We start from the raw sequence: 12,240 nt of genomic DNA on the forward strand, positions 1-12,240 counted from the left end.
CCATGGTACCGGGCCACCAGTGGCCGCGCCTTCCTCCCCCCCCCTGCAGCGAGAGGGGGGGAAGAAGCAGGCACGGCCGCCAGCACACCAGCGACGCAAACGCACACGCGCAGAGCTGTCGCGCATGTGTGTTGCGCCCCCTGCTGGCGAAAACGCGCGTGTGCGTTTGTGAGCGGCGGCGGTCGGGTCGCTGGCTCTCTCCAACCCTCGGAGGCGGTCCCCGACTACTAGAAGGTTGGGGACCGCTGCCCTAGTCCATTTGGTGGCTTTTGATACCATGTTGTCTAGAGCAGACTTTCTCAACCAGGGTTTTGTGAAAACCTGGGATTTCTTGAAAGCCCTAGAAGGGTTTCCTGAATGGGTAGGGGTGAATTAATTTTTAATATATTTTTTAAATATGGTAAGAATTTATTGGATGATATGGCCATATATGGTCAGGTTGGCCTGCCCCCCCCAAAATGGCCAGTGACAGGCCAAGAGGGGGTGGGAAGGGGAGGAGCCCTGAGTGGGCATGTCCACAGCTATGCTTCCCAATCATATTCTGCATGATCGCACAACTTTCAAGGTTTTTCAAAGGCTGAAGAATATTTCAGGAGTTTCTCAACGGTAAAAACTTTGAGAAAGGCTGGTCTAGAGTAACAAATCCTTTTCTGTTGTCTGTAGAATTTGGTAGTTGTTGCCAGTACTTTTACAGTTGATCTGCTCTAAACTGAGTTAACAGCCACAGAAGGTAGAACTAAGGAAAAAAAATTTCACAGTCAGAGTAGTTCAGCAGTGGAATAGGCTGCCTAAGGAGGTGGTGAGCTCCCCCTCACTGGCAGTCTTCAAGCAAAGGTTGGATACACACTTTTCTTGGATGCTTTAGGATGCTAGGGCTAATCCTGCGTTGAGCAGGGGGTTGGACTAGATGGCCTGTATGGCCCCTTCCAACTCTATGATTCTATGATTCAAAGGAGTCGCAAAGCTGCTTACAGTCATGTACCCTTCCTCTTCCTATAACAGACACCCTGACCTTTTCCGCACCAGCGGTGCTGCCTCTGACTATTTCTGCCCGGTTAGGTTGCCCTGCCTCTTCCTGAGTCCGTATGGAGGAAGGTTTTTCCCACTGGACCCAGTTCGCCCTGGATTTGTGCCTCCAGACGAGGCAGCCAGTTCTACCACCCTGTGTGGTAGCGGGGGCCCAATTTTCATTTTTGAGAATGGGGTATTACAACAGTGTTGTACTTGGTGTCATTTAATGGTATGTAGCTGCTTCGAGTGAAACTGGGTTGAATCCAGCCAACTTTTCTGCAAGTGAAAAAGGTAGGAGGGGTCCCATTTAGTTACCGCTGGTGATCATGAGACCTACATAGGCCAAAGCCATGTGGGATGGTGGCCTTATGAGGGAGGAGAATTGGGTGAGATTTGACAAAACAGCTGGCTAGATCTAGCCCATTGTTTGCTGTTTGGAATGTACTGTCATTAAGATTTTTTTTAAATTAAAGAACAGCTGCAAATTGTTTGCACCCCATGGGTTGCATCTGATTGGATCTGTCCCTCTGATGGCAGAGCTTTCCCCCAGTAGAAAGTGCTTTCCTGGAAGAGAAAGTTCTTGATGCTAGTGCAATGGGGCCATTAGATACAACTCTCTGGGTTGAATCCAGTGTAGAATTTCTGCTTGCACTAGGGCTTTTGCACAAACAGAAACATACCGGGGGGGGGGGGGGACGACGACACAGTAGCTGAATATCTTAAATTCAGACTTTCTGTACCCCCAGGTGCATTTCCCCTGCACAAAATCTTGTGAATGCAGTTTCTTGGCACTATACTATATTGCAAGGAAAGTGCTACTTATTGCACAAGATTTTGCATAAGTGAACCAGGGTTACAGCTGTTGTTTTCATGACTTACTGGGATGATTATCTGTTTTTTTAATTTCTGTTATTAAGTTTGTTTTAATGTCTGTTGTCAGGCCAGCTTGGTCAACTCCAGTTTCCAATTCTCACAGGTTCGGTTTTCATTTCCAGAGAGATTTTATAATTCAGCATGCCATGTCAGAGAACATAGCTAATAACTTTTATGAATACTTGTTTGTTGAAAAATGAAAAATGTCTCTCTTGCCAGCTTGGTGTAGTGGTTAGGCAGTTTGTTGTAGCAGTTAGGAGCATGGACGTCTAATCTGGTGAGCCAGGTTTGATTCCGCGCTCCCCCACATACAGCCAGCTGGGTGACCCTGGGCTCGCCACAGCACTGATAAAGCTGTTCTGACCAAGCAGTGATATCAGGGCTCTCTCAGCCTCACCCACCCCACAGGGTGTCTGTTGTGGGGAGAGAAAAGAGAAGGTGAACATAAGCCACTTTGATACTCCTTCAGGTAGAGAAAAGCAGCATATAAGAACCAGCTCTTCTTTTTCTTGCGCTCCCCAAAGTGTTATTATGCATTATTGCCATTTATCTGCTCATGTCTGTGCCCTAGTTCCTAATTCTAGATTATCTATCCCTCTCTTCCTGCAGTTCCCTTATTTTCCCCTTTGCCTCTACATACTGAGTGCTGCAAGGGAGGGAATAGAAGCAATCTTTTCTAATCTTCCTTGGAGAGCTTTTTGTTTGGCCCTTTTGCAATTCAGAACCATTTTGTTATGTTCACAATCACATTCTGATGGATAATCAAGTTTTTTAAAATTTAAAACATTGCTTTTCCATTAATAATAGCCTAGGCAACCTATTACGGTTTCTGAGAAGTCAGCCATGTAAAACAAGGAACTACCAAAAGCAATGGCAGAGAGGAATCACATATTCATTTCCCTGAGAAAAACGGTTAGGTGCCTCTCTGAAGTGCTTTGGAGCAATAATGGGTAATAACAACAGCTTTGCGATGCAGTTCTTGCTAGAGTTTCATAACTCAACTGTCAGGGCTGAGTGCCTGGCTTCCTTTCCCCGTTTTTGTGCTGCCTTGTTCCATGACCTTTTAAAAAACCAGCCTGATTGGGTTTTATCTCGCATGCTGTTACCTCTAATTGACCAGCCCCACATGTTTTATATTTCCACTTGCAGGCCATGAAGCACTTGAGGACGCCTGAGTTCAAACCCTATGTTGTATTTGTGAAGCCCCTTATTTCAGAAAAGAAAAAGATTGCCTCAAAGTCTCTAGCACCAGATGACTTATCTGTCCCACTTGTAAGTATTTCACACAATGGGCTGGGATGTGCAAAGGGAGTCTCTGTGTTTGTGTATGTGAATCAGAATTGCTGCTGCATGGGAAATGCCCCCAAATCAAGTAAGGCAGGTTTTGTGCAGGCCTTGTGAGCCTGCATGGAAATGTGGACTGTCCAAAAGTCCTGCTGGAGCCTTGGATTGGTGTGGGAACTACTAGCTAGGGAAATGGAAGGCAGCCCAGAGAAGGACAGGGAGGGGACAAATGCTAGGACTAGTAGACTCTGGTTACTGGTTTAATAGATAGTATTGGTGTATCTCCAGCTGAAGCAAGAAGTGTTAGGAAAGGCCTGTCCCTGTCCCAGCCCATAGAGAGTATAGAATCATAGAATCCTAGAGTTGGAAGGGGCCATACAGGCCATCTAGTCCAACCCCCTGCTCAACGCAGGATCAGCCCTAAGCATCCTAAACCATCCTAAAGTACATACAGAACAAATGAACCAGACAGATAAATGATCTGCCTGTCTGTCAAATTTTTATCCCACCTTTCCTGCAAGAGGCATACTTGGTACTCCCTTCTTGCTAAAAGATGAATCCCTCCTTTCTCATTTGGTTTTGCAGTGTTTGGGAGTGCTCTACCACAACATATCCCGATTGAACATATTACAAAACAAATCTGCCCCCATGGTGTTGAATTTACAATCTTTAACCACTCAAGGATTCCTTTCCTGAGACTTATTTCATTGTGAGAATAGTAAAGTGCAAGTCACAATGAAAAGGGAAAATATATCTCTTAAAACAGTGAAAAGAAATCTAGGGGAACTTTTCATTCATGCTGCAGTTCAAATCCATCTTTCAATACAAAGAGCAGAACGTGAGGTCTGTTAAGTTGCCTTGATTTGAGAGTCAGGCCCTGACTCTCTCAGTCTTGCTGAATTCCTCTCCTTGCAAGAGGCCCTGCCCCAGAAGGCATTTATACATGAAGGTTGATGCAAGGAAGATAATGTGGTGAGACTGGGTCAAAAAAGCTGGCTGGATCCAACCTAATGGATAGGTTTTTCTATGCAGATACTAGGAGACTCTGAGTGCCTGGTGTTTAAATGAAAACATAGCTTTAGAAGGCATTTAAAATATGCTGGCGATTCAGTTGTATAAGAAGGGTATTGAGTTGGCATTAAAAGGGGATTAGAGATGGGTATGTCTTGAACTGACCCTTAGCCACAATGACTTCAATGGGATCTCCATGTTCTGAGGCATAAACATTCTGAATTCCAGTGCTGGGGAGCAACGGCCTTCTAACTGTGCCTTGCTTACAGGCCATCTTGGGACATCTGGTTCCCACTGTGGGAAAAGAACGCTGGGCAGATGGACTTGGGCTGATCCAGCATAGCCGCTCTTACGTTCATCTTTGTGGTTTCTGCCATGGAGAAGAGCTAGCAAGCTTAAATCAAGTTTCTAGAACTTCCCCAGAGTGCTGATTCCTCCCCTCAAAGAGGATGACATTTGGGAGGGGTTGGCACTCTCCCCTTTTCTCTTTTCCCCCGCGGCTGAGAGAAGACTGTCCAGTGAGCTAAAGCAGAATATTTACCTCAGATTCAGAATGAGAGGTGAACAACTATATTATTGGCCACTGTTGTAAGGACATGGCCGTTTTAAAATAAATAAATAACAAATGAGGGGTGTGTGGTGAAAAAAGCCCCAAATGGAGAGCTCTGAGTCTGTCACCCCTGTTCTGTCAAAAAAATCCAAAAAACTCGACAATACCTCAGCCTTGCTGCCAAACCATTCCAGAAATAGAGGGAAGGAAGAGCAGTCCATCTGGAAATTCCTTGGGAAATGATCTCAATACCTCAAATCCACAAGGCGAGATAGCCCAAGCAGTTGATTTATGGGCTCAACCAGAGAACTCTGAAGCTGTCATGTCGGTAAGCTCTGTCCCAGTCCCAGTGGTGCCTAATCGGAGGTCCACCAGTGAAGGAAATGGAAGAAGAAGTTGGGCATCAGCCTGTTTATTATTCTCATTTAAAGGTGACTTGTCTCCTCGATGTTGGCAGGCACCAGCTCCTTGATGTTGAGATCTATTGATGTCAGCAGACTCTATCAATCAATGCCGGTAACCCAAGGGCTGCCCGGCACTGAGAGTCCTCAATCAGCAAGTCATGACTGCATGTGACGCTAAATGTAATCATTTGGTGCTGAGAGACACCATCACTGCCAAGACACAAAAAATTTGTTGATTCTCTGATGACAATGCCCCTGAGCATGCTTGCCACCCAAGCGTCACCACTGAGCATCAACGCTGCTGAGCATGAAAGTTGAGGATTGCTGCCAAGCTTCAGTGCTGCTAAGCATCAGCACCAACAGCCTCTGCCAAGAGGCGCCTCTTAGCGTCACTGAAATTCAAGATTTAGGTAATGGTGATCATAAGCACACACATCCCGGCATTGAGTATCAGCTGTAGAAGTAAGCTCTGCCTGTATTCCTAACACTCATGATAGATTGGGAAGGAATCTCTTAATTGCCTTACTGACTCAGGAAAGGGTAGAAGGGCCTCAATACAGACTTTATCATGTTGGTTGATGTTGCCCATTAAACTGGCTTAATCTCTGCCTAAGGTAGATGGCCCTATAGGTATCTCTCTGCATTACACAGATGGTCAGAGATTTTTCTGCAACTTTCATATCTGGTTTGCTTCTAACGGTCATCTGCATGGGGTGACCTGATCGAATGAGTCACATTCATCCATCACTAGGCCATAGATGACCACTCTTAGAGAGAGGTTGTGGTGGGTAGAGTGGTACTTTCAGCTGTATAAGCCCACACCACCTTCATGCTGGTTCATTTTGCTATTCTCCCATGTGGCACTGCTATCATCTCTTCACCAGCTGCTCCTCCTGGTGAGCTGCCAGAGGGCACTCCAGAAGCCATAGCCAACCCAGTGCACTGCCCAGGCCAAGCTCACACCCTGTGCCACCTGTAGACCCTGCCACTGAGGATTGCATCAAGAATTGGGGCCAGTTGGATCCTCTAGATCGGGGGTCATCAACCCCCGGTGGCAGCCGCACCTGCCTCCCCCTGCCCGCAGCAAGAAGGAAGGGAAGAGGTAGGCGCAGCCACTGGCACGCCGGTGACGCAAACGCGCATGCGTGCAGTTGCCGCGCATGCGCGTTAGCGCCCCCCTGGTGGCGAAAACGCACATATGCGGCAACTGCGCATGCACATTTTCGCAGCACCCGGGCCATCGGCTCTCCCCTCACTCCGGAGGCGGTCCCTGACCTGAGAAAGGTTGGGGACCGCTACTCTAGATGATGAGCAGCCTGGTCCCAGCCAGGCTCCTACCCAGCCTTACCTGCCAGCATCTTCAACATCCAGAGGGAAGGGACCATTTAGCTCAGAGGACTCACCGGAGTGCCAGAGAAGTTGATGGCATGCAAATTTGACTGCTGTCAGAAGATCAGCTCAGCTGTCAGCACACTGCCAGTCCGAATGGGGCCCAGCTGAGGCTTCTTACTCAGATGAGGACTAATCCCCACTGCAATCCCTCTGACTGAAGACTACTCTACCCAGCCAAGGTGTTCTTAAGGAGAAGCTTGAGGCAAGTCTCTCCATGGGTGCAACTTGTGCATCCCCTGCCTGGATGTTCAATGTTCCAGTTCGCTATGGCAAAGCTCTGATCAGTTGATTCCTGGTTCCTGACTGACTCTGGCTCTTGACTTCATTCCTGGTTCCTGTCTTTAGTTTGCTCCTTGAACTCCTGCTTGTCTCTTGACTCTGCTCCCCTCCCCACCTCCTTTGGTGGACTGACTCCCTCAGCTTCTGACCCCTGGACTGGATTTTGGACTCAGAATTTGCCTAATGATTTGGTCTTGGCTTCCTGGGTGAGCATGTAATTAATCAGTATCCTGCCAACTGCACAGAAACCACAAAGATGAAAACAGGGCTGCATTTACCTGTAATTGCTGTCCATCAAGTGGTCTTCTGTGCAGTCACACAAGCCTCCCTCCTTCCCTGCTGTGGGCTGCTGATGACAGATTCACTTATATGTTCCAGCAGTGAGAAGGGAGAACTGAGGAGAGAGTGCTAACTCCTCCCACATAATGTAACTTTTGGGCAGGAAAGTCACCCTCAGTGAGGGGAGGGGTGAGCACTCTTGGGAGCGTCTAGAAACTTGTTTTAAGCTTGATAGATCTCAGTGTCAGGCCTGTGAAGACACAGATCCATGTGTGACTGCACAGAAGACCACTCAATGAACAGCAGTTACAGGCAAGTGCAACCCTTTTTTCTTCAGTTTGGGTGTTGCGTCTTCTATGCTTGCCTTGTATCATTTGCTCTGTCCTTTTTTTAGTATCCCCCATTCATGTTTCCCATGTTATCATTCAAAGCAGGTTGCAATGGGAGTCATACATTGCAGTTTAAAGCACACTTATCTGAGAGTAAGCCCCACTAGATTAGATTCTGAGTAACCAAATTTAGGAAAGCATTGCTGTTATGTTGAAAGGTGAACATAACTGTAAACTCTAGCAAGCTAGCAAGTAAATGGATTGCTTACATCCTGGAGGTATAGCCAGATTTTGCCAGTAACAAAATTCCCAATCGTTTGTCAAAATTATTTATCCTGGGGATCACAGTGGTACTTCTTGGGAAAGTCCTCACTGTTCTGTTGACTATCCATCTTGATTTGCAGGATGAAGAACAGCTAGAAATGGCTAATTCAGCTGCTTTCATTGAAGAACAGTACGGCCACCTTATTGACACAATCCTGGTGAAAGAAGACCTCCATGGTACCTGCAGCCAGTTGAAAGCCATTCTGGAAAAACTGAACACAGACTCCTTTTGGGTGCCGGTCTCATGGGTCAGGTCATAGTGAGCGATGTTCTGCCGAATTAGGATACCAGTTTGCTAATATGCTGTAAATATAATAAATGATCAAAAGGGAAACATACAAGGAAGAAATCCAGCCATTGGATTTATGTTGGCTTGGAAAGCAGCAAAGAGAAACTGTCTCCATCTGGCAACTCTTTCTGATGTAATCATTTTGTCTATGGGAATGAAAAAAAAAAAGATCATTGTGGTGGAATGAAAAATGCCCACAGGACACAGTCCAGAGGTTTGTATGCTGCTTGTGGGTCTGCGGATGAGAGCCTTTAGCTTTTTTTTTTTTTTTGTAAATTGCAATGCAAGATCTAAATACAGTGATCCAGACAAAAAGATGTTTCACACTTTACTGGATTAAATAATGCACTAGAAAAAAATAATAATTCAAACTTTACTGAATGAGAAAAAAAATGCTAATTCCAAATTTTTCGTGATTAACAATAAATGAAAGATGAATTCTGTCACAGAGTTATAATTTTAGATATTGAAAGAAGGACCCTTCTCTGTTATTAGTTGACCAGACTGGAAAAGGAGGAACTCGTATCCAAATGGTGATACTTTTATCCTGTTTGCAGAATGAAAGAATTCCTGGGCAAATCATCCCGGCATTCCATTTCCTGCCTCAAAACTTGCCACTTTATGAATCTTATATAGAGAATCACAGAATCATATAGTTGGAAGGGGACCATACAGGCCATCTAGTCCAACCTCCCCTCAATACTGAATTAGCCTAAAGCATCCAGGATAAGTATCTGTCCAACCACTGCTAATCACTGCTCCTTAGGTTGTCAATGCCATTGCTGAAGTACTCCAACTGAATTTTCCCCCCTAAAATCGTTCTCCATTTAGTTTAAACCCACTACTGCAGGCCCTATGCTCTGCTGCCAACAGGAAACTTTCCCTGCCCTCCACGAAGTGACAACCTTTTAAATACCTATAGGCAGCAATCATGTCCTTCTCAGCCTTCTCTTCTCCAGGCTGAACATTCCCAAGTCCCTCAGTCTTCCCTCATGGGGCTTGGTCCCCAGGCTCTGGATCATTCTCGGCGCTCATCTGTACCCTTTCAATTTTATCTACGTCCTTCTTGAAGTGAGGCCTCCAGAACGGCACACAGTACTCCAGGTGTGGTCTGACCACTGCCATATACAATGGGACTATGACATCTTGTGATTTTGATGTGATGCCCCTGTTGATACAGCCGAAAATGGCATTTGCCTTTTTTACCGCTGCATCACACTGCCTGCTCATGTTTAGTTTACAATCCATAAGTACCCCAAGATCACCTTCACACACAGGGCTACCCAGAAGTGTATCTCCCATCCAGCATGCATGTTTCTCATTTTTGTGACCCAAATGTAGAACTCTATACTTCTTATTTAATTGCATCTTGTTCTCATTTGCCCCCCCTTCCAGCATGTTCAGATTTCATTGAACTCGATTTCATTCCACACCTGATATAGTGTAATGCTTACCTTATGCAGATGCCATATTTTTGGCTTTTTGCACAACATCACCAACATCCAGTGTCTAAGCAGCAAACTGGTAGCTACATCCTCCATTTTAAAGCACTAGCTGGGGAATTGCATAAAGTGGATTCCCCTAAAAAGCACAAGCTAGAGGAGAGCAACCAGAAAACCACACGCCAAGGAAACGTGTGGAGTCAAAGTAGCACTATCTCTGCCTCTAGTTCCTGCCCTCGCACCCGCCTCCCTTCTCCTGGGGATGGGGCTTTTTTTTAAAGCAAACTGCCGGGAGCAACGAATACGTGTTAAATTGTCCAGGCAGAGCAACCCCCCCCCCCCAGTTAAAACTCAAAACATGCCTCTCTAATTCAAACAATAATTCCCATTGAGGAAAATCTTACACTAGGTTAGAGGTCCCCGATCTTTTTGAGCCTGTGGGTGCCTTTGGAATTCTGACACAGTGGGGGGTGGGGGTGGAGCCACAAGGTGGGTGACACAAAATGGCTGCTGCAAGAAGCATAACCAGCGGCAAAATGGGGGCTACAGCTGCTTTGGGTACAGCTGCTTTGGGTACTGCTTTGGGTACTGCCACTACATCATGTTTTAAAAAATCTGTACAACCAACCAGAAGTGCCACCTGGCTACATCTGCTTTCTAAAAATACTTGGTAGGCACCAGGAAAGGTGTCCAGAGGAGCCATGTTGGAAACCCCTGGACTAGATATATATCCCCTAGACTGCAAAAGCTGTGTTGGCTAAAGCCTTTAGACCAAGTTTTTGAGAACGAGGTAACAGTCAAAACTGGAATGTCAACTGTGGTGACGGTTTAGTTTCATTATTTTCAGGATTTGCCCCAGGGACAATTTCCTTGGAGTCCTGTCAGATTATCTCAGTAAAAAGATTGTTCATAGTCATGTGGGTCTTTTCTTGCCCACCACTGCTTGCGGCTGAGCCATTGAAGAGCACTTGTGTAGCTTTCACAAAGATTCGTCCACTGTGTACGGATGCAGAAACATGTTGATGCTGTCAGCCTTTTCAAAAATATTCCTTATTGAAGTTCTATGCTGCCCCTTCCCATATGGACAGTTCACAACAATAAGCTTGCCCAACATTATTTATGAATTGAATGTGTGCTTGTAGGACAAGTCCCTGGAATCATTGGCAGCCCAGAAAGTACCCATGCCAGAAGTCCTTCTTAGAAGACATGTTGGTGTCAAAAGGGCTCAAAGCTTGAAAAATCACCTATTTTTAATTCCTTGTTACCTATCCAATCTCTGATGTAAGTGGAGAAATACAAGATAAATGTGGGTTTTAGGTCAAATCAAGCCTGAACAATTCCCTACAAGCTAAAATTATTATACTAAGGCTATTGTACTTTGGGCACATTATGAGGAAGACAAGAGTCACTGGGGAAAAAAACAATAATGATAGGAAAAGAAGACCCAACATGAAGAAGAGTTGGGGGATTTCTGCAAAGTGACCAAAATGGTGTGACGTCTCCCACCTGCAATAGCGTGATAGTTAATCACGCAATTTCCCACACGCACACATTACACTCTCCCTGCCACGGCTTCCCTTCCCCACCTGCTGCAAAGGAAACCATGACCAGCCAGTGAAAGGATGAGAGATACAGAATTGTGCTTTGCTTCTAACATCCCACCCTCATTCTTGCACCAAATTTCAGTTCATACTAAGTCTTCTCTGGAAGACATTGATGGTTTTCTTTCTTTGGTCATATTCACTACTATACTTACATTCTAGAATCCTAGAATCATAGGGTTGGAAGGGGCCATACAGGCCATCTAGTCCAACCCCCTGCTCAATGCAGGATCAGCCCAGAGCATCCTAAAGCATCCAAGAAAAGTGTGCATCCAACCTTTGCTTGAAGACTGCCAGTGAGGGGGAGCTCACCACCTCCTTAGGCAGCCTATTCCACTGCTGAACTACTCTGACTGTGAAAATTTTTTTCCTGATATCTAGCCTATATTGTTGTACTTGTAGTTTAAACCCATTACTGCGTGTCCTTTCCTCTGCACCAGCCCTTTTCACCCCAAGGCTGTCCTAGCTGTCGTGCCCAAGTGTTATTTTGCCTCAGAATCCTGACAGAGCTTGCAGGAGACTGGTGAGTGCCCTCCCTTCCCCTCCCTTCAGGCCTGCTGCAAAAGAGCCTTTAACAGCCCCTGACTGAGGCATTTTCTGTTTTTTATTGTTTCTAGTTGTGCAGTATAATAAATAATCAACATGTTTTACATTATTTTATTTTATAGCTCAACTTCTGACTTCCTACCTGTTAAGATTGGGTTGTGTTCCTTTTTTGGTTTATGTTTGCTACCCCACCCAGTTTAATGTCATTTGCAAATTGAATAAGCACCCCCTCTATTCCTTCCTCCAAATCATTTATAAATATGTTGAGCAACACAGGGCCCAGGACAGATCCCTGAGGCACTCAACTCATCACTATTGTCCAAGAAGATGACGAACCATTTACAAACACCCTTTGGTGTGCCACCAAGTGTTATGCTTGCTGTCTCTAGCTGGCAAAAATTTAGAACAAATCATCAAACAGTCGGTCCTTGAGCAGCTAGAGCAGATGGCTGTGATTAGTAAGAGTCAGGATGGCTTTCTCAAGAACAAGTCTTTTTTTAGAATGCTGGCAGGGGCTCATGGGAATTGTAGTCCATGGACATCTGGAGGACCACAGGTCGACTACCCCTGCTCTAGGTGACAATCCTTCAAGTACTTGTAGATGGCTATCATATCCCCTCTCAGTC

The 12,240-nt window shown here is 45.6% G+C and overlaps 1 protein-coding gene across 4 annotated transcripts in view; it reads left to right on the top strand.

The window, feature by feature from the left end:
- MPP3 (MAGUK p55 scaffold protein 3) overlaps positions 1-8,468 on the top strand; it is a 154,889-nt gene extending 146,421 nt beyond the window's left edge. For all 4 annotated transcript variants that reach the window (XM_077312867.1, XM_077312864.1, XM_077312866.1 and 1 more), the window contains 2 exons: positions 3,034-3,156; positions 7,817-8,468. In XM_077312867.1, the coding sequence (XP_077168982.1) occupies positions 3,034-3,156; positions 7,817-7,996 (303 nt within the window). In that variant the 3' untranslated portion in view covers positions 7,997-8,468. The remainder of the gene's footprint in view (positions 1-3,033; positions 3,157-7,816) is intronic.
- The last annotated feature ends 3,772 nt before the right edge of the window (positions 8,469-12,240 follow it).

This window comes from Paroedura picta, chromosome 16 (assembly GCF_049243985.1).
Source record: "Paroedura picta isolate Pp20150507F chromosome 16, Ppicta_v3.0, whole genome shotgun sequence".
NCBI classification, from domain to species: Eukaryota; Metazoa; Chordata; class Lepidosauria; order Squamata; family Gekkonidae; genus Paroedura; species Paroedura picta.